Below are 23491 nucleotides of genomic sequence, written 5' to 3' on the forward strand. Positions count from 1 at the left end.
AGAGCTTAATAAAACAGACGAACACAAACTGAATGATTTCGTGTCTTCACGCATTCAATAGAACGATGCACACTGACCTTGTTGAGCATCCATATCATTTCCACGTGTAATGGTAGATAGAAACATCTATGGGGAACATAATTCCATCACAGTGGCGCCTTAACTGGCAAACACGGAACTCTTGGGGGACTAAGTAGTACATAATGCGTTTTGCACCATAGTTGGGTGCCTGGACCATAGTTATGGGAAATTACGGTATTTATACAAAAGTTGTAGGGTATCAAAGAAGGAATATTTTGAACATGTTTCCAAATACTATACTTTTTATTTATAAAGGATGTGTCAATTAGTATGTTTTTTTTTAATGGCACCATGTACTTATTTCTCCATTTTTGATTTCCTCAGGTCTCAGTATGTACAAAATCATATTTTATGCCATTTATAAACTATTGTTTTGTAAAATTACCTCTTTTGATGACATAGCAAAGCGAACTCCAAGTCTGTTGGTCATTTGTCTCTATCTGGAGAACACAACTCTACTAAAGGGACAGAAATTTCGGAAGGGAAAGTCGAAATGACTAATCTATTCATGGGTCAGCATGGAACAATGCTATACTTTTAAGAACACAAAAATTATCAAAAGGACGAGACTCCAACATCAGCTGATATCAAAATCTCTTTTTCATTTGCAAGGAATTGAATCTGAAGCCGCTAGTTGAATATTGTAGTACGTATTTTCTGAGTTTATTTCATGCACACGAATGTACACATAGTACTTAATGTTTACAATTATAACAGGAGAAGAAATTTATGATAAGGTATGTTAAATTAACTTTGTATGTTTTTAACAGTTGAACGTGGTATATATCCTGCAGTTGCTCTGCACCGTGCGATAAGAGATAACAGAGGTTCGCATTGCGCAAGTACAGAAGTACTGAACAGCGCAAGTTATTAACGACACATTGCATAAGGGAAAAAGATTTTATTGAGTGCAGCACAATACCAAAGAAAATATTTATGCAGCCAGTAGTGCTCGGAAGATTAGCTTCAGAACGCGCGAACTCGCGTTAGTAGTTTTGATCGGAAAGGGAGACAATAATTGACGCGACGTGACAATGGTTTGGAACTTTGAATTGTAGGAGCCAAGTTGTCATGGTATTGAAGTTCATATTATCATCTCAGTCGAATACTACGGAAATAAATATTTGCTAGTGAATTTATGGATTAACAACTCAAGAATCTGTTATTCAAAATATTCTTGTTTCTACTGAAGATTTGGGAAAATGGACACATGTAAGTATTGGATATTCTGCCTAATGCTGTCTGTAATCAGATCACACGAAGTAACGAATTGGCTTTTTTGACATTAATATGCATTTAATCTATGCATATACAAAGCTATATTATTTTTATTTCTTGTTTTATAATCGAGTCAGGATTTTATCCCTACCCAGTTATTTTTATTTCATTTTCAAAGCCACATTAGAGAGACGTCGCCAAACTTCCGTAATGTGGAGATAGCACAAGAAGTTGCGCCTTCACTTAAAATAACACAGGATACCATTGATAACAAGCATCAATGTCCTAATGTCCTCAGAAGGAAATCGAACCCAAGACACAGTCTCCACTTAACGTTAAAACTGCATGCCTTAGTTGTTGCGTACTCTGCGGATGGCTGAAAACAATTTGCAATGTTTTAATTTATACATAAACATATAAATACATGCGAGATTTTAGGCTCTCAAAGAGGAACTGTGAGACGTGGCTTAATACCTCCAATGTTTCGGAACTATTTGCTGGTTCGAGCATCCAAAATACTTTCTCTGAAACAGATACTCAATGTTCAATCACACAATTACATCAATTTACTGCTACTTCCACTACACTATTATTGCTATACAGTATAACCCCGATTATCCGTCACCCTATTAACCGATCAGCGGATTACCCGTCTGTTTTTCTCTCTCTTTTCTTTCTTTGCTGCGGAAAAAAGTATGTAGTGCTATACCATATATTAGTATACCTATTCTTTTCTGGAATCTGTTATTATAAGCCTTTATCCCTATATTACTACTGCCAGCAATAGGAACAGTTACCGATAGGCCTACTTGAAGATGTTTTTCTCATATTGTAAAATAGTCACTACCTGCTTTCAAAGAAATGGTTCCAAGAACGTCCGAAAATTTTAGAGGAAACCCGTGTACCAGTCAGTCCTTGTTCCACTGTTCGAGTGTCCGTACTTCATAATTCCTATACAAAATATCTGCCTTGGGTGTTAAAAGTGTTTTACTAATTATCGAAATAAAAATACAAATAATGATCGATTTGGGAAAAGAGAATCGCTGCTCAACTCGCATTAGAATACGAGATTGTCGTAATAAATGTGCGCAATTTAATTAAAAACAAGAATAAAGTGTATAAAGTCTGTAAATCTACAACAGGAAACCTATACTATTCCTATCCTTCCGCAAAGAATCAACTCAAAAGGAATTTACTTGACCCTTATAAACCCATTGTTGACAACCGGGCCTAAGTTGGTGAACTTCTGATTCACAATCTAGCCTAGACCACGGAGGAAATTATGAAACTGTGTTATGCACTTATTTTATGAAAATACTTTATCGTACGGATTATCAGATTTTTTCGATTAACCGTCCAGTCAACCCTCTTCATTACCAGGGATAATAGAGGTTCTATTACAATACAATAATTACTACTATTATTACTACTACAATATTATTGCTACTGTATAATACAAAACCTGCTACTACTACTACTACTACTACTACTACTACTACTACTACTACTACTACTAATTGAAACTTTGATATCCTTCCACATCTCACATGGGACTGATGTCTATTTGCGTTGCGTTATTGAATGAAAGTGAGAGATGGATTAACTTTAACTTTACAAAAATATATACGCAGCACATATTAAGTATTAATTAATCCGTAAGGAACACTTTTTATTACTCATACTTACTTATATATTATAATGTTTCCTCTATCCCTTAAAACAATATTTATGGACCATGTTAATTTTTATTGTTTTTTTTTTATTTACGTAAACAATGATACACAGTGGGCCAACACAAAAAATTATCTACGTGCACAATCCACGCTATATTCATATTAGTCTGGAGTGATTTATTAAAGAATATATTGAACACCAATTTAATAATGATAGAAATTGCGCACAATGTGCATGTTTGCTAGGTCTGTACTTATTGACACAGTTGTGTCAGTATTTCTTGTCTACGTGTACAGTGCATTGCATTATATCTTTCACACTTTTGGTCACATCGTTTACACACACTCGGCACTTGGTCATGGAAACCTACAGTTCTGCACATTTTTATGGTGAAAACCATGTATGGCGAATCTGGTGACTGTATACCTCAGCTCGAATCTCCCGCGCGTCCATTCTCGGTCGATCATCGCATCCGTCGTGTAGAACTCGTTCCTGTATCATGGTTTTCTCGGTCCGCAGTTCCTGCAGGAGCTCCTCGTATCTTGTCGTGGAGGGTAGTAGGAGTTTGGTCCTCTAATTCGTTGTTAAGTGGCCAGCGATTGCGATGTATCTATTATTGAGAATGAATGAATTCTTACTACAGAAAACTGTCAAAATAAAACTGCAATGAAAGCAAATAGAAAGATAAATTGTGTTGTAGCAGTGGTAGTAAAATTAATAGCTCATGTTCAACATCGCTGCAAGGATCAACGAAGGGTGAGAAAAACAGTGAAAAGGAAAATTTACTGTATAAGAGCCGTAGTTTTCAACCATTTTGGGTTAAACAATTTCCATGGATACTGTATGAAAAATCAGAAGATGTTAATTTCTGAAAAATACGTAACGACATTTTTTAAAAACATCATTTGAAGTTTTTTCAGACTTCTTTAAAATTGTTTATTTTACGACGCTTTATCAACTGCGATGGTCATCTAGCGAATGAGAGAAATGAAGGTGACAATGCCAGCGAAATGAGTCCGGAGTACGACACCAAACGTTACCCAGCATTTAAGATTCATAGCTTTACTTTATGAAGACATGGCCATGAATTCTTAAATCGGTTATATAATAATAACGTATCAACTATGAACTTGGTGATGTCGAAATAATATTTAGCGACGCGAGTCCGAAGATTCGCCATGGGATTACACGATATTTGCCTTAGTTGGGAAATACCTCTGAAAAGAAATAGCCAAATAGTTATCAATTATCAAAATATTAGGTCTTATAATGCGGGTATAATTACCTCTTTATCTAATCAGATTGGCGATGTTTGTTTGCTAATAGCAATTGCTTGAATATGGAATTATATTTATTATTTGAAATTATTAATGGGTAGATTTGAAATGGAAGTTATTTCTTTCTTTGTAATTGGGTCAAGAGAGATTCCAAGCCACGCCTGAGCAAAGCCTCTTATCAGTAAGCAAACGTGCTATAGTTTGAGATAGGTACGTCAGTAGCTTGTCATGAATTCGAATTTCTAATAGATCATAGAAGTTCATCCCACATTATATTTGATGAATTCTGGTCATCACATTTACCATTTAGACTATAATAATAATAATAATAATAATAATAATAATAATAATAATAATAATAATAAAGTAGCCATTACATAAACAAACTCATAGTGACAATTCGTAAAAGTTCGAAAGGAGTTGCTCCACTTTGATCTTGGTTGTTTTCCGGTTTTGTTTATCAACGTAAGCAATAGTTGAAGATCATTAGGAGCCTACAGTTAAATTAAAACCGGGATTTAGTTACTGGCAAGGATTTATAGATTTACGGCACTCAAACAGAAACTGGTTGTCTATTTTCTTTGCTGTTTAAGGTTTAATTTTAAGACATTGACTTGCGCTATGCTGACATGATCAGAGGTTCTCGGCGCTCGTCTGTGCCTTCATGTTTGTTCAAAATTCTGACAACAGTGAGCAAAAAACAGGCCAAAATACAAAATCTTAAAATTCATTATTATTTTCTTCATAGTGTCTGGTCTTTAAATATTCTTCTTGTTCTTCTTCATTATCCAATGGCTGCATCAGCGTTTTTTTTATTTGGGGAGCATTTAGATGGGCACCCTCTTTCAAGACATTCCATACAATTGAAGTTCTCATGAGAGTAGATTATTTTTGAACGAGAGACATATTTCTAATATTAATCAAATAATAGTACTAATCATCTTACGATTCATTTTCCTTTACACACCAGCTAGATATGAAGCAAAAATATATAGTAGCTGAAGCAACAATTTAAACAACATTTAACAAAAACTGAAATATATATTCGTTATTAGTGTGTGCACAGAGATAAGAAAGGCTGTACAATTGTTAGCTAAAATAATAGTAATCGAAGTAAAGAGTAAATGAGCCACCTAGAATCAAACTGTAATTTATCCAAAAGTCTGATTTGTCAGGAAAGATGAAAAACTAGTGCAGTTAGACTCCAAACGGTGGTTTTACTACTGAAGTTAAGGTAGATAAATTCCAGTTTGACTCCAAACGAGCAGTTTACCATATTCCTGCAAAATTCTGCGCTGAAACACACATTAATAACACATTTCATAATTTGGAGAAAGTGCAGTGTGATTCTAGGCGACTCAAATCTTGTTTTTTAAAAATGTTTAGCAACACTTTCAATATTTGTGTAAAGTTTTGGGGGCAGGGAGATAGGGACGGGTTAAGGCTGGTTCACAATAAGCCGGGAACGAGAACCAGAATGAAAACGAGAAGCAGAGGACGTGAAGTGGGTTGTGATCGGAAACGTGAAAACCAAAGTTGAAACTTGGCCAACTCTCCGTTCCCGATCTCGGGCTCCGGCAAGCTTTTCGTTAATTGTGAATGCTCACATTTAAATGTATACATTTTAACAATTTTACCGTTTTCGTTCCGATTCTCGTTTCCGGTTTATTGTGAACCAGCCTTTACATTTCGCCATCGAAGTCTCCCGCCCTGTAATCATTGATGTATTTCACCTCTTGGGTCCGTTGTCTCATTTCGTCCCCAACTTCGTTAGAATTATTAGTCAATAGGTACATTAGGGTAGTTGGACTATGTTCATATGCGAGAAAAATTTGTCTCCTGCTACTATCAGACGTCGAACTGTTATTATTATTATTATTATTATTATTATTATTATTATTATTATTGTTGTTGTTGGTACTCTGTGAGGGAGGACGAACTATAGCAGTACGTTCATCTGGAAGTACAATTACGTTGACTCCCAACTAGGAACATTCCCAAAACACACCAGCTGACTACATAAAGTTCGCAGAGTCCAAGTTTCGAACAGGCAACCTCCACTCGTCCGCAGAGCAGCCTCCTCAGTGCGTCGCCATCTGGCGAAAGTGGAAAGCTATGAGATGATAATTGATGGCGTTCGGACGGGATTACATTAGGCCTAATTTGTAATGTGTGGAAACGTAAGGACCCGGAGAAAACCTCCTACCTTGTGCGAAAAATGCGTTCCGTGAATGCAAGAGACGAGCGCTAGTAGCTCTAATTCCTTTAGTTGTTAGCACAGTCTACTATATACAGTCACGAAGCTTGAGTTTTGAGGGCGCTAGAAACAATAGACTGCGACGGTACTATTTTGCATTGCCTGTAATGAGGCGATGTTAGCGATCCTAGTGGTGAGCAACTATCTAATGTTTGCATATTTACTACGTATTGAGCTTCGCGACTGTATATACTAGACTGTGTTGTTAGTATACAACATACTGTTTTGTGTGTGAGTGAGGTCATGTTGCAAGAGATAATGCAATGAGTGATCATATATATATATATATATATATATATATATATATATATATATATAATGTGTGTGTGTGGTGTAAGAAATACGGTGCCTAATATTAACACTTTCACAGTATTTATACGGATACAACAATTTCAGCACGTCCTGTACACGTGTATTTACCACTATCTCATACAACTCGCTGGCACGAACAGTAAACACCTCTTTATCAGCTTAGTATTTACTCATAAGTCACAAAGACCAGAGGGAGAGGGAACGGTGATTCATATTCTTTCCGGAAGCAGATTTAACTTGGGCGCGTAATACATATAGATGAGGAGGCGAGAACTGGCATGTGAGCTGTGCGAGAGGGGAAAAAAATGAGTTATCAGAAAGGGAGTTTGTTTCATGGTGGTTTTATTTTACAAATCTACCGATACGGAAATTCATTTCACAATCAAACTAAAACCTGCATTCCTCCTCCCATATCCATTGGTGATATAGCCACGGCACAAGATAAGGTCACAGAACAAGTCTTGCCTCCTCTACTATACGTACAGTACATACATAGCCTGCATACAAACATACATACATGCAAGCCAGGCGACGTAGTCTTCGGGTGGCAAGTACGACTCATGATAGGATATTGCGCTCGGTTATGTTTTCAAATCCCGTTTGGGTTGATTGCTGGATGGGTATTTTCCAGGTTTTTGTCAATTACGGGGAGTAAGACCTCCTATATTGAACCACATGTGTAAAACTGATAAGTACTAAATAGGTTCACAAGAGCAAGGCTTCTTAATCCAAGCACAGTCTAGTACGAGTATATACAGTCACGAAGCTCAATATGTAGTAAATATGCATCCATAGATAGTTGCTAGCCATTAGGATCTCTAATATCGCTTCATTACAGACAATGCGAAATAGTACCGGCACAGTCTATTGTTCCTAGCACACTCACAACTTAAGCTTCGTGACTGTATATACTAAACTGTGATCCAAGTGTTTTTATGTGACTTTCAGACGGCGGCTCCAGAGACCAACTCAACAGCAAAAGATCTTCATGGTTCGCAACATATAAAATAAGTAACATTATTGTGCTGTCTGTTTTCAGATGCAGCATACATAATTCTGTTGTGCTATCTGAGCCGGTGGGCTCACTGTTTTGACTACTGTCAACTCACATGTCTGAGCAATGGACAAGAGACGCCGCACACGATGTGTGAATATAAGGTATTTTTATGTGTTTAGTAGAGATGTTTCATGGCTCGTCTGTAGCTCAAAGCTAGTGCGTTGGCCTTCCATTGAGGCGGGCCGGTTTCGATCACCGGCTATTTCGTGATGGAATTTGTGGTGGACAAAGATGTTGCAGAATGTTTTTCTAGGGGTACTCCCGTCTCCCCCTATTATTCTACCAACACTCTCCACCTTCCCCATTTCATCATCTGTAATATTAAAAATAGGTTGGAGTAAAGCCTTGGGCTACGGCCAGACTGGCGACCTGAACGCGGCGCCTGTCGCGCATAAATCACATGGTCATACGGACGACCAGGTCGCAGCAACACGCCTATAGATAATTAGTTTTTTTTTTTTAGAAGTGCGCATTGTCATTCCAATAATATGTTTGATACAGAGAAATCTATAACAGAAGTTGAATACCAAGCATGTTTATATGATTTTAAGGACGAACACTAACTGCAATATGAATGTGAAAGGGAAAACTTGGATAGGGGTAGCAGGAGCAATTGAAGAAGGATGGCATAGCATGAGAAGAAAGTGCAAAATGAAGATGGTGCACGTGAATGTATTTAAATGTAGCCTACTGTATTATTTATTCCACATTATGTTCTTGTTTAGGCCTACTTACTACCATTGATATTAGAAGAGAAAAATTCGCTCTGGTACCGGGGATCGAAGCCGGGTCTTGGTTCTACGTACCAAGCGCTCTAACCATTGAGTTACGCCGAAGTTCAATCCACAGCACGGGATGGAATCCCTCTCCTCTAGTGTTTTTCCCTTTGTGGCCTGACTCCAAGTTCGATATGTATGTTGATATTTTATATTAAGTCAACTGCCAATATACAAGGAGCGCACTCAGTTGAGTGACTTGGTGGCCGGGTTTCCACAGTAATCTGTACAGTAATATGTACTGTTGCTCGAAGAATCGGCGTAGCTCAATGGTTAGAACGCTAGGTACGTAAAACCAAGGACCCGGGTTCGATCCTCGGCATCGGAGCGAATTTTTCTCCTTTAATGTCAATTGCAACCATAACAGATGTATTCTGTAGGACTAAAAAAATAATCTTTATGTAGATTCTTCGAGCAACAATGCATATTACTATACAGATTACTGTGCATATTAGTGTGGAATCACGGCCACCAAGTCACTCAACTGAGTGAGCTCCTTGTATAATGGCAGTTGACTTAATATAAATGTCAACATACATGTCGAACTTGGAGTCAAGCCACAAAGGGAAAAACACTGGAGGAGAGGTCGATCCGGTGCTGTGGATTGAACTTCGGCGTAGCTCAATGGTTAGAGCACTTGGTACGTAGAACCAAGGACCCGGGTTCGGCGCCAGAGCGAATTTTTCTTCTCTAATATCAATTGTTACCATAACAGATGTATTCTGTAGGACCAAAAAATTAATCTTTACGTAGATACTACTTACTACGAGCCAAATACAGTAGATAATGGTATAACTCTTAAATGTTCTACCTTAAGACGCATTTATTCACAGCAAACCAAACCGAACGAACATGAACGTAAAAAAGAATTTGCTCTATTTGAACGGCAAAACGAAAGGGAAGGAACATGTTTGTTCCGCTGCGCTGAGTTATCGGTACATCAAAAGAGGTTCGCGTTCGTTCTGCTTCGCTGAGAACACACATTCAGTTGTTCTCTGATTCTGGACGAATTCGTTTTTGTTAATGAGATCCTGGCTAATAGCCTAAATGAATCGCCTGTTGCTAAAAATCTCAGCCTTAACAATCCATATTTTACAGAAATGGATTCATAATAATTTGTATCCTATTTCTTTCAAATCTTTGGGCTACTTGAATTTAGTATGCCCAATACGTTAACTGTCTCGTCGACAAAAGCGAAAAGAGAGAAACTTTGAAGATGCTGTGCTGGAGTACATTAGTGATGCTAAAAAGTCGAACATTTCGAATGGAGGCGATAATGATAAACTATTTTTATTATTCTTGCTTCCAATGTTAAAAAAATTGTTGACTCACAACAACATCTGGACTTGGATGCAGATTACACAGGTACTACAAGCTCTTACAAGGCCACTCTGTCCCCAGTTCACATCGAGCCAACAATATCCACAGCCATATTTCTCTACCTATCCTACTCAGCCATCGTCAGCCCCACAACTAATTCAATTTGTTCCAGGAAACACCAGGTCCACATTGCACTGGTTACAAACGTGAAGCTCTGACCCAAGAAGAAAAGAACATACTGTTAAAGAAACACAACGATCTGAGGAGGACAGTAGCTTTGGGAAGGGAGACAAGAGGAAGTCCGGGGCCGCAACCACCAGCAAGTGACATGTCAGAATTGGTTAGTTTTTAATTAGTTTTCCGTTGGTCACCATTAGTGATGAAAATGATAAAGGTACAAGAAATTCATGATCAAATAATAATGTATTTCAATATAACGAAGTTTCATTAAATGACATTTAATGTATAACGAAATTAGAACAGACCGATGATAAAGATACAGAACTACATTAGGTCTACATTAAAAATTATTTTACAATTATGCAAATAAAATTATCTAAACTTCCCGTTTCTTGTTTTTGCATTTATATGTTGACTTTATTTTAAACAAATTGTTTCATTGTGAATTATGGAGTAGTTCCATTATATCACATTAAGGTAAAACGAAATTAAATTAAATTCGGTTTCTTTTCATCTCACATGTCACCGACGACGTCGTCGTCGTCTTTGCAGATGCTGCCACATTTCATCTCCATCTCCACCACGTCTTCCTTTCTAAGCTGTCTCTTCCACTTATTTTCCGTTGTCGTCTTTACATATCTCGAATAATCCATTCTTGCATCATGGTCTGTAAAGACTGACTTCTACTTCACATCCAATCTAAATATTTCGTTTGGTTGGCAGTTATTATCCCCAAAAGAGATTTTTACATTTTTTATTTGAAGAGTATTTTATTTTCCACAATCTTAAAATACTTATTGTTTTAACTATATTATATACAGGATGCTTCAGGAGAAATATTAAATATTTTAGGAACTGGTATGGGTTATTCCGACTAAAAAGTTCATAAAAACAAGTGTCGAATTTTCAAGGATTGGAGAGATACGTATTGGAATGTTATGCTTAGAAAGCCCTACAGAAGGTATGAAGGAAAGAAAAATTATTTTTTGATTGCATTTGTTGATTACACTAGCCTGCGAATTTCAACTTTGTGTTTGTTGCCTAAAGTAAATAATGTGATTTTATATAATGTCGATGTGCTGAATTCGAATTTTCAATCCGTTTACTTCTATCACGTCAGGTTTGTTTGCAAAATCACTTTAAATGTATTGTATAATTACATGAATTTCATCACCAACTTTTTCATTTCACTTTTTTATTTCAAATGCAAAAGCAATATTTAAAAGACACAACTTGTTGCAATTATGTGTATGGTTGTTCATACATGGCACTAGAGTGTTTTTGCTTTGTTTTGGCTTGTTTACTGCACTATTGGATGTATAAATTAGCGCAATATATCACATAAAAAATTACACTACTTGCTTCTTAGTTGAGGAAGTCCTCCTGCTTCTCTTTCTTTTATTTTTGTCTTCAGGTATTTCACGCTTTAACATCCAACAATAATGAGGATGCATACTGATGCTCTATCATCCCTGGTGTCTCCTTTCGAACTCCTGCAGATCCTTGTGAAATCGTTCACCTTCCTCTTAGCTCAAAAATCCTAGATTTTCGGGGAAATAATCTAGGTGAGAAAACAGAAAATGAATTTTGATACTCATGTTACAACCAAGTTCCTTGTATGCTTCAAGCATGTTAGCCACAATGTTTCGGTAATTAGGACCCTTGTTGTTACCAAGAAATTTTAAAACAGAAAGATATCCATGCTGTTTTCCCCTTTTCATCCACAGTGTTTTTAAATGCTGCATCAGACATCTGTTTTCTTTAGTCAGGATCATTAAATATATTTTCTTCTAATTTGCTTCAGATAGTAGTGGAAATTTCTCACATATGCATTTTAAACAGTCTCTTTCCTTATTTAAAGCCACGTTCTGCAGCACCCGACTCTGGCAAATAGTCACTGTCACTCGTCACAATTTCCCTCATCACTACATCAGACTCAGATGAAAACTATTCAAGATTTTCTAGTCGCACAGTGATTGGTACATCAGGCCCATGGGGCACAGGTGAAATGGCTGACTGAATAACTGGATACCGGTACACGATATGCTTTTTATTTTTAGAATCGTACCCCTTCACATTACACGAACAGAAGTAGCAGTCATTGCTATGGTTCGACTGCTCTCTCCAAACCATAGGTACTCCAAAAGATAGCAACAGTCTTCTGCTGTTGATCCAATGATAAAGTTCTTCAATGCATACTCTACATACTTTGTATAGTGTCCAAGCTTTACTTTGGTCTCCAAGTTTGATTCCAAAATAGGCATGGTATAACTTTTCACAAAATTTGTAAAATTACGCCTCTACTTAGGCAATGTGTATATCCTACATAAGTTCTATAACAAAAATGGTCTGGATTATTTATACATTCTCGATGCGACATGGTAAATACTTTCTTACTGAACTAAAAACTCTCAACTTTCTACTCCACAATAAAGCTTCAAAAACTGATCTCGTTTGGTTTCCAGGTGAAACACATACTATTGAAATATGAGAGGAACTAGACGAGTTGAGTTGAGTCTCTCACCAAGGTATGGCTGACATTTCTATCTCCCACAAATAAAGATAATGGCAAGGCTGCACGTTATTTCACCCTAACTTCCTTATAGGCTTGGATCCTCTATCTGCTAAGAAACATCTGTTATCCTTGATTTTCAATATAAACATCTTAAAAATATGTTGAATATATTTGGTTTTCATATCTTAACATACTAAAACTGCAGTTGTTAAAGTATTATAGTTTAAATAATTACGCTATCAATTGTCGTAATATATTATAATAAAATTAAAATAACAAAAAAATGGTACGTGATAGGAACTTTCTGGCTGCGAATTTGACTTCAGCATGCTAAAAATACCCTAAAAACATTCAAGCTTTGGAGGCAGTAATTTCATCGCAGACTAGTGTTATTTAAATAATATCAATATTTTGCAACAGTTCAAAGTAATTATATTGAAAAATTTCACCACCGACTTCAATTAACTTTTCAACTCTCTTGACAATAGTAAATGTAGCTCTCCTGAGGCTGTCTTGGAGTATTTTTTGGGGGGACAGGACTATTAACAATGCGAGCAACCAATTCGTCCCTTGTGTTTGCTTTTTCTTTGTGAACTTCGCTTTTCATCTATCCCCACACACAATAATCTAAAGGACAAAGATCTGGGGATCTTGGTGGCCAATGAATGTGTCCATCGTAGTCGAGCCATCATTAGGGAAAGTTAGATTTAGATGATGTGTCGCCTAATGGCAATAATATGCATGCAATAACTTTTATAATGCTTTCAGTCAATTAAAAAATATAATCAATAATCTATTTTTTGTCTCTGCTTCATACTTTTGTAAGGCTTTTCTTTCGTAATATTCAAACAGCTACATCTATACACTCATTCAAAATTCGATACATGCTTATATGAACTTTTTTTCTTTTTACTGAGAATAGTCCATACTACCACCTTACAAAATATTTACTATTTCTCTTGACATTGTAGGGACATTGATAGCAATATTCACCTGTTTACTTTTACGAAATTGCACATTTTAGACACATGTACACAGAAGGAACTTTATTAACTTAGACCAGAGTCCCATTTTAAAGCAGACTTAAAGGGGGGGGGGGGAGGCATACACCGTTAAGTATTTTTACGTACTAAAAAATTGGTAAAATTCAGTTTTTTTTCTTTCTCAGGAATGAATAAATCTGTAACCCTGAAATTTTATATGCTGAATATAGCTACACTACTTTTGAAATTGTGTAGAATTTTCAAATTTAATTAAACTATTACCATTATGGGTTGTTAGAAATACAAAATGATGCCCTAACTTGTATTAATTCAAACTGATTCTCTGATAACTCAAACAGTTTTTAAAATATTCCAGTAAAAATTTGCGTGGAATTGTATTTTATATTTGTGAACAAACCTACTTAGAACTATTGGTTTGCAACTCAAAATTTATTTAAAAATATATTTCAGACCTAATAAAATTAAAAAATCGACTTTATAATAGAAATTTAGATAAAATATTTATAGTGAAGGTACTTTAAAGATTCTAAGTCATGTTGTCCATATGACATTCAAGAATAAACACAAAAAAGAATCACTCAGAAATACTGGCAGTTGTAAAAATTATCGGGTAAACGGTATTTCAATGCACAAAATGCAGCTGCCATTTTGAATGGCTAATTAACAGTAACGGTAATAGTTATACTAAATCTGAAAATAGTATACCAGAAATGGTGTATATTCAGCACATGAAATTGCAATGTTACATATTTATTCATTGCTGAGGAAAAATATTGAATTTCGTCAAATTTTTAGTACTTCAAAGTACTCAAATTTGTATGTCTCCCCTTAAGTACTCAATGTCATTATCAGTTCAATGGGTATTTGTAAATTACTATTTTGCATCCAAGTTTTCTAATGTAAGTTTTGTTTTTAATTACAGAGATATTCACATTGTACTTTTCATTCGCCGAGTTAGCTCTGTGGTAGAACGTCTGCCTCCAGACTAGCCGGCCCAGGTTTGATTTAATGTAAAATTTCTACCTCGGCACTAAATTGTGCACCAGTAGGCCCTATGCCTGGGTTAAATCCCAAATCTCTCTGCAATGCATATGAAGAAAAGGCATATGTCACTCTTGATAGTGATTCGTCCGTTGAATGGAGATGTTAAGCCTGGCGGCCCTCTTGGTGCTATTCAATAGGAGTAGACTACGTACCGGCACCGGGTTTCTCCTTCTCTCTTTCTCACCTTCATCATCATCCTCACCCATTCCCTACACTACACTTACACATACACTCACCCTAGTACACGACATAACTCTTCACAGATACACATCATGCATAACGTGGCCTGCCGAAGTGATGTGCAACTTGAAAATGGGTCACAGTCTTGCCATCTATCCGCAGTATGCGGAACCCGAATCACGCAAGTGAAGTGGGTAGGCATTAGACTTACACACACAGATATTCAATGAAGGAAGTATTTGTGAAAGGTTGACTTCTGAATGAAATTATAATTACATTATGAGCTAGTAAATCATGTGAATTTTTTTATTGCCTAGTTGAAAACCTTTCTCGATTTATTTCATTTTCAGAATTACTTGTTACATGATAATGTTAGAAGGTAAGAATTTAAAACTGTCATCCTGTCGAATTTCCCATTTCAAGGGGAAGGTTTCTATTACAATGTTACACAAACAAGTTATACTGGAAATCTGTGCATCGCCATATTAATTGACACAGGAAATATAACAAGATTATTATTTCTGTTGAACAGATGTGGGACGATGAGTTGGCGAAAATAGCTCAGCGCTGGTCAGATCAGTGTACAGAAGGACATGACAAATGCCGGAGAGTAGGTGTGTAGATTTGAAATACAGAAATGCAGAAAATAATTATTTAAGATTCAAGTATAAAAGTGTAATTTTATTTTGTGAGTAGGGGCTAATGGCTTCATTGCCAGATGCAAGACACTAGACAACAACATTTTGTGAGTAGGGTTTTGGTGATTTGTATCATAAAACAAGAAAATTTAACTAAAATGCTATTCGTGAAATTCCTTCCACACATTCTCACTGGAAGATACAATTTTCTTTTCTACCTCACCAGAGCCCGCTTCTGATCTAAGTACAATAATTTTATTAATTTTGAAATTAATTTACTAAGTTTATCATGACCATCTTGTACGAATATATCTCAGTTTTGACCCTTTGTTTCAGAAAGGTTCGCTGTGGGACAAAATTATGCATCTTCTTCAACTACAGCGCCCACATTCCTGAAAGAGCTAGAAGTTCATGTTCAAAGATGGTACGATGAGGTAAAGGACGTTGCACCAGATACTGTTAATAAATTTCCAGGGTAAGGTAAAACACTATTACCGTAATTTATTGTTTTTAAAGAAAAATATTATCATTAGATTTTTTAAAGAAAAACTGATTAATAAATTACCAGGAGTACAAATATACGTGTACTCACTCTCCCTCAAAGAGTTGTTGTTGTTTAGTCAACTGTCCGAAAACAGGTCTCAACCTCACAAGTGATACCAAGAAGGCACCACTTATGAGGCTACTAGGCCAGCAGATAATGGGATAGGGTAGCAGTGATAAGTTATAATTAATTTAGAAAATCAAAACCCTTTATTCTATGTGAAAATATGTCATCCGTTTAACTAACTTTCAATTTTGCCTGTTTCCTTCTTTCTAATACCGTGCAACAATCTTCATCAAACCACGGTTTCCTTTTTCTTAGTTTCATAATAACCTATGCTCTGCTCGGCTGCAATTTTGATATTACCGGTATCTCTGATATTTTCCCACACACTATTAACATTTTAATTCTTCCTCAACATCGTCGGAACTTGCTAAAGTGGCAAACCTATTTGAAATTTCGACCTGACAATGTTGCTTAGTTTCCTCGTCTTTTAATTTCGGAATATTGAATTTTATAATATTAATTTGTTGCTCTACTCGCTTGGCTACTGATAGTCTTTCTCTTAATTATCCAATTATCAAATAATGGTCAGAATTACAGTCTGCTCCCTGAAGGTTCGAATATCTACTATACTAGTATGTCTTCGTTTATCTATCAAGATGTGATCTATTTGGTTGTGTGTCAATCCATCTAGAGAAGTCCAAGTACATTTATCTATACCCTGCATATAATTGGAATATATCAGTCCCCTAACTGCCCATTGTCCAACTCAGACTAAGAAATGGATTCAGAACACCTCAAAATCTGTGCTTCAGTGGCTGACCATGATAATATCTTTGAAAAATATTGGAGTGCAAGAGGTCAAATGACTTTATTGTCAAACGCCTGGCATTAGAAAACAACAACAACAACATTTATGCATACCCTTAAAGGGAAATGTTATACTTTTGACAATTAATTTTTTTTATATAGCAAAGCATGGGGCTCTACCTCCATGCCCCCCAAGTGCCTTCATGGCATGTTACGGGGATACCTTTACCTTTACCTTTTATATAGCAAAGTTGACTAACCTAACACCATTATCATTACTAGTCACATGTAGGTTCTCTTTTCCAATAGTCGGTTTAAAAATATCCTCCCGCCCTACTTTAGCATTGAAATCCCCATGTGATATCTAGATAAATAATCAAAAGTGTGTTCCAATTCCTCATAGAAGCTATCCTTTATATGGTAGTAGGGGCGTGAGCATTTATAACTACGATATCGCACCATCTACCCTTAAGTACTAAATGCGATAACCTGTCACTGATAAATTCGACCTTTTTACTGTTGATTTTATTATTTTATGAACAAAGAATTCTGTTCCTTATTGGAGATCGTTTTTTTTTTCCTATAATACAAGTAATCTCCTATTTGTGATACAGCACCTAACCAAACCTCCTGTACCCCCATAAAGTCTATTCTATATTTAGCTAGTACTACATTCGTTATGGAATGAGATGAGTACTGTCTGTTGCCCAGCTAATCCGGCTGCACCTTTGGCTGTACCACGCATTCCTTTTCAACCAACAGACAACAAGGCCGAATATCATACCTCTGATGTGATCTGCTTTATCTCATTGATCCATCTGAATTCTCACGCTCCCGCCAGAATGAGATCCTGGAGGGCTCCGGGTTCTCTCTGCAGATCTGTGAGTTGTTTAAAATCCATCACCATTGCCATTTAGCAATATATGGAGAAACAGCGGCAGACGGCAGATTCGATACCCCACAAACACAGTTTTCTAAATAGAGATGAAAATGAAAGGGAAATTGTGGAAAATGTTGGTGGAATGAAGAGGAAAAAACGGGAGAATATCGAGAACCTCACAACCTTGGTTTAGTGCACCACAATACAACTTCGCCATAGACATTGTATCTGCCATTCTCTATTATTATTATTCATAGTTTTCTGCCCAAAGGCAGGTCCTTCACTGTAAACACAGCTTTCTCCAATTTTTCCTCTTTGTCTCTTCATATGATCCATATATCTTAATGTCTTCTATCATCTGATATAATTATTCTTCTGCCTCGAACCCTTATCCCGTTCACCATTTCTTCCAGTGTATCCTTCAGTAGGCAGTTCTTCTCAGCGAGTGACCCAGCAATTCCTTTTTCTCTTTCTGATCAGTTTCAGCATCATTCTTTCTTCACCCACTCTTTCTACCAAAACTTCATTTCTTACTCTGTCCATTTCACGCACACCATTCTTCTCTATATTCATATTTCAAATGCTTCTAGTCGCTTCTCTTCACTTCGTCGTAATGTCCATGTTTCTACCTCTATACAATGTCACACTCCACACAAAACACTTCACTAAGTTATTTTTCCAGAGGTCCGCAGAAGATGCTCCTTTTTTTCTATTAATTTCTATTAATTTTTCTATTAATTTCTATTAATAATAATAATAATTTATTTATTTAATCTGGCAGCCTCTCTTAGAATTCCCATGTTTACCTTCTTTATTTTTCTTCCAATAACCATGCTCTTCGTCTTGTTTGCATTTATCTTCGTCCCATACTGCTCACAGCTGTCATTTAGTTCCAGTAGCATATTCTTTAATATCGTTTCCTATTCTGCTAACAACCCCATATCATCAGCAAACCCTTGTCGTGCTTCTCTCCCTATCATAGTTTCTTTTAACATTACTTCTTCTATCCTGACTGACTCGTTTCTTATAAAGGTTACAGAACCTATTCTCTTTGCAATCCACATCTATTTTGTTCAGGAATATTATATTATTAATTCGACGTGATTTTTTTTCAGGAGTTCTACGGGAATCATTGGTCACTACACTCAACTCGTGTGGGCACAAACTAAATACGTGGGCTGTGGCCGCACATTTTACGAAGATAACGGAAAAAGAACGACCACTCTGTTGTGCAACTATGGCCCAGCGGGTAACTTTCTGGGCTCTAAACTGTACCGGAAGGGAAAACCCTGCTCCGCCTGCAAGGAGGGGGCAACCTGCAACGATGGACTCTGTTCATGTAAGCACAAGCTTAACAAAATACTCAGAATTTAATTTATCTGACGGGATTTTTGTACCTCTGATGGCTTTTATTCCAGGCCAACACGTGGGTTTTTCTTAATGTGACTCTAAATCAAATCAGGATAGAGTTTCGTAACGTGCTGACTGCATGACGCCTGGCATTGCTCTAAAATACAGTACGGTACATCACGTTACAAACTAACAAATCTGTACGTATTACCGAATGGACCAGACAAAACGTCACTGCTCAACCGATAGCCTAACGGCCTCCACAGTCCGCATGCTGTAGGGATAGTCAGTCTCCCTCCAAACTGTGATAGTTATTTTCGGCAAGATACACCAGAATAAAAAAAAGGTTTATCCTATTGTTCTAAATGATGGAAATGGTAACCATCTGCATTGGTCAAGCATGCTTCACAATTCTTCATCACATTCTCGAATACGTCTTTAGAGTTTATATTTCTTCTCGGGCGTTTTCAATAAATTCTGGCAGCGTCGCTGTTGTCTGGAAACAAAACCTGATGCACTATGCGGATTTTTCGCGGTTTAAATAAAACAATTCAGTGACATTTTAGACACCCGTTTTGTGCCTTAAATATCCAATCAGGCCTTCGTATTGGAGTGTTACCAAAGCCTTTCACATTCGGATCCATTTCGATCAAGCATGATGGTGGTATCGACATGCAACTCTGCAATTCTTCTGTAAATGTATCAAAACCATTGCATGGCTCCTGCACTCCCTTGGCGATTTGTGTGTAGACTAATATATTTTATGGCATATGAATAGATATTCGTATTCAAGACACACGACATCATTTCGGAGGATGAAACTACTCTAGGTTTTTACTTCTAATTAAACATCTATTTGTCTAATCTTGGAATGTAGGCTTTCACGGCCAGCGTCATTAGGATCGATGTTATCTGGGCTAAAGGGTCGAGGTCTGTTGGAGCTGTTGCTACCATACGTTTCGTCTGCTACTCTGGCAGACATAATTAGTGGTGTGGCACACGGGAGCGCAAAGATCTCGGTGTACCAGGAACGACTGTCATTAGAGAAACTGATAAGGCATGAATTATCCCTTTGCAGTTTTATTTTCAATAAAATGGATGGTATTCTTGAAATTAAATAAAAAATTAATATGTACTGCTATTTCCTGCCAGTACAAAATCTGGCAACCCTACTGACATGACTAAGAGATTGAACTCTGTTGTTCAGACCGGGTGCATGTGCTTTCGTATGTAAGACGACGATGTGCTGTTGCCAAACTACGCAGATAGTTTCAGCATAATTTTCTAATTAACCATGCACTTAAATACAAAACACATAGTAAGTTTTTTTTTATTTATTTTAATGTGTTCTAATGTCTCCTTCAATCTGCAGAGTTATATCACTTCCACCCTGTAGTTGCAGTGTTGGAGTCATGACTCCCTACAGTTCTTATTTGGCATTCATAGAATATTATCGAAAAATATAAGATCAAATAATAGAAAAAAAATGTTTTTTTTTTTTTTATTTAACGACACTGTATCAACTAGGTTGTTTAGCGTCGATGGGGTTGGTGATAGCGAGATGGTATTTGGCGAGATAAGGCCGAGGATTCGCCATAGATTACCTGACACTTGCCTTACGGTTCGGGAAAACCTCGGAAAAAATTCAACCAAGTAATCAGCCGAAGCGGGGATCGAATTCGCGTCCGAGCGTAACTCCGGTCGGCAAACAAGCGACTGGCTATGTCGGTGGCTTATAAAAAGTTAAAAAATATGTTAACATGCATTTATGACAGAAGTACAAATATATAAATATTATTAGTTAATAAGTAAATAGCTTTTGTAACTGTGCAAGTAGTTAAAAGTTAAATTTTTATTGCACATAAAATAGACTAGATTCAGTAACGTATTTATTTAAATTATTATTTATTTAATGCAGAGATATTTGTCTGGAGTCATTAGCCAAATAATGATGGTAAGAGGTACAAATACAAATACAATATAACAACATAGACAGAAAGCAGAACACTAATTACTAAAAGCTAGTAACAAAATTATATTAACAATTCATCTTTTTTTACTTGGTTATTTAACGACGCTGTATCAACTGCGGAGTTATTTAGCGTCGATGGGCTAGGTGATAGCGAAATGGTATTTGGCGAAATGAAGCCGAGGATTCACCATAGTTTACCTGACATTCGCCTTACGGTTGGGGAAGACCTCGAAAAAACCCAACCAGGCAATCAGACCAAGCGGGAATCGAACCCGTGCCCGAGCGCAACTCCGAATTGGTAGGCAAGTGCTTCATCATCTTGTCTCTGGCCTCCAAATATCTATCCACAAAACCAGTGACTGAAAGGGATGGGCAACACATTATATGTTTGGAGTCCATAATAACAGAATAGAGCACAGCATGCATTGTGGGCTAGCTAAAATTTCAAGTCGACGAAGGTGATCAGCCAGGCAGTCGTGGCCTGTTGCCTCGCGAAATTTTGCAACAGCTTCTCTTCCAGACCAGTCCGGCAGGGGAGATATTAAGGCATCCTTCCATCGTTATTGTAGTATAAATTTTAAATGTATTATTTATATAATTTTTATACCCGCCATATATTTGATATGTACATTTCCAATTATCAATTTTTGCTCAAGGGATCTATATGCAATGTGAAATAAATAAAATAAAGTCAACGAATTAATATTATGTGGAACCAGAGCCATTTGCCGAGAAAGGCTACAGAATCAATTAAGAAAAAATTCATGAAGCAAATGTAAGTCATTTTCTAATGATGAAACAGACAGTTACATCGATATATGTAATTGTTTCATTTCAGATGGCGGAGCAAGGTGCAATGCACGTCCGGAACTTTTTCTCTCCATTTTAATGTCCAGTGTGTTGATCTTCGTTACTCACTACGTTGATTTGGACTAAATAATTATGTTATCTAGAATCTTTTTTTACAATGAAGAAAAATTTCTGGTACATCAATTCCTACGACAGATATTTTCCTAGCAACGAAGTTAATTGTAAAAATATAATAGAACAATGAAAATTGTTATTTTTTCATTGTAAAATATTACCATAGTAATATAACATAATAAAATTTCCTTTAAAATGTTGCTATAATTTTATAGAATACAATATGTTTTAACGTAATTTTCCAAGCAACAAAAAAAACTATGAATAACGGTAAGTGCAGTAGATTTCTTCTTCTTTACCACTACGATGAAGAATGATGGACCATCATCATCATCATCACCATCATCATCAGCAACAGCACCAGCAGGGTGCGGATTTTGATGACATCTTTACATCCTTTGCAACACCTGTAAATATATAAATCCTGGATACGAACTGCTGGTTACAGAAATGTAGAGTTTTACGTCATTTTTGGTCATTTTTCGCTGATTTAATTTTATAAGTCATTTTTTAAATTTTGAGTGCATTTTTTTATCATCTTTTAAATTTTAAGGTGATTTTTTTCAGACATTAAAGCTATATAAATACTTCAATGGCGAACTAAAATTTCCCATTATAGGAAAACTCGCAAAATTAGTACTGACACTGGTGTTCTCTTGGTGTTTCGACCACTGTGTTGTGGTCATCTTCAGGGCAGTTGTTGGATATCCAACGCAGTGAAGCCCTGAAGCTTATCCACATACCATGTACACCAGCCGCGGAAGCCTACGCGAACACTAGTACTGACACTACTTACCCCATTCAAATACGGAATCTGAATGATTTTCTCAATAGTAAGTGATGTCAAAAGGAAGAAGAGAAACAGAATAGGAGATGAAGCTCTCGGCTGAATTGTTGTTGTATGCTCTGCCTTAAAAAAAAAAAAGAAATGAATTGTGTTAGAAAAAGAAAGTCCAGGATATAAAACTTTGTGCACATCCGTTAAAGTACTCTCAGGAGAAAGCAGTGATCTGTCACTCTTCAAGTATGCTCCTGCGGTCAGTGCAGATGTGGAAAGAAGCTTCTCAATGTATAACAATGTTCTCACCGACAACTGCTGGTCATTCACATTCCAGAATCTTCAGATGTACATTGTCATCTATTGCATTGGAGAGGAGAGCTTTTTAACTTGAGACAGGTTTTTTACTACTTGAGTATAGGAATGTTTATTTTTAAGTCTTTTTTTTTCTTCAGCATTTTAGGTCATTTTCTAACTTTTTTGGGTAATTTTAAGTTTTTTTAGATCAAAATTCGCGCCTTGATTCATCAGGTACAATACTTGGATATAGTAGGCCTATAACCATACTATGAGTACTTTACAAAATTATAAGTCTAAAGAATAAAAGAAAACGTTCTACTAAAATGAAGTCTTGACATGCCAAAAAAGTTTCACTTTCCATCTTGGTGTACATAAGCTTATATTGTGTAGATGTAGA

At 36.5% G+C, this 23491-nt stretch overlaps 1 protein-coding gene across 2 annotated transcripts; it reads left to right on the forward strand.

Moving 5' to 3' along the window:
• The first annotated feature begins 910 nt into the window (after positions 1-910).
• Positions 911-22216, forward strand: LOC138696588 (venom allergen 3-like). Of its 2 annotated transcripts, none has more exons than XM_069821730.1 (7): positions 911-1293; positions 7859-7977; positions 10145-10312; positions 15428-15509; positions 15870-16008; positions 18886-19109; positions 21931-22216. In XM_069821730.1, the coding sequence occupies exons 1-7, from the start codon at positions 1284-1286 to the stop codon at positions 22026-22028; spliced, it is 840 nt and encodes a 279-aa protein (XP_069677831.1). In that variant the 5' UTR covers positions 911-1283; the 3' UTR covers positions 22029-22216. The 2 variants fall into 2 exon arrangements, with proteins under 2 accessions (XP_069677831.1, XP_069677830.1); XM_069821729.1 differs by lacking the exon at positions 911-1293 and adding an exon at positions 7322-7370.
• Positions 22217-23491: the final 1275 nt, after the last annotated feature.

The sequence above is a fragment of the Periplaneta americana genome, chromosome 3, assembly GCF_040183065.1.
Source record: "Periplaneta americana isolate PAMFEO1 chromosome 3, P.americana_PAMFEO1_priV1, whole genome shotgun sequence".
NCBI lineage: Eukaryota > Metazoa > Arthropoda > Insecta > Blattodea > Blattidae > Periplaneta > Periplaneta americana.

What these genes read in the sequence shown, in the direction of transcription:
- LOC138696588 (XM_069821729.1), top strand. Translation starts at nt 7,337, where the DNA reads ATGCAAGCCAGGCGACGTAGTCTTCGGGTGGCAA. An exon ending in ACGTAGTCTTCGGGTGGCAA is followed by an intron (nt 7,371 to 7,858) that starts GTACGACTCATG and finishes GTCTGTTTTCAG; the next exon opens with ATGCAGCATACATAATTCTG. An exon ending in TGACAAATGCCGGAGAGTAG is followed by an intron (nt 15,510 to 15,869) that starts GTGTGTAGATTT and finishes CCTTTGTTTCAG; the next exon opens with AAAGGTTCGCTGTGGGACAA.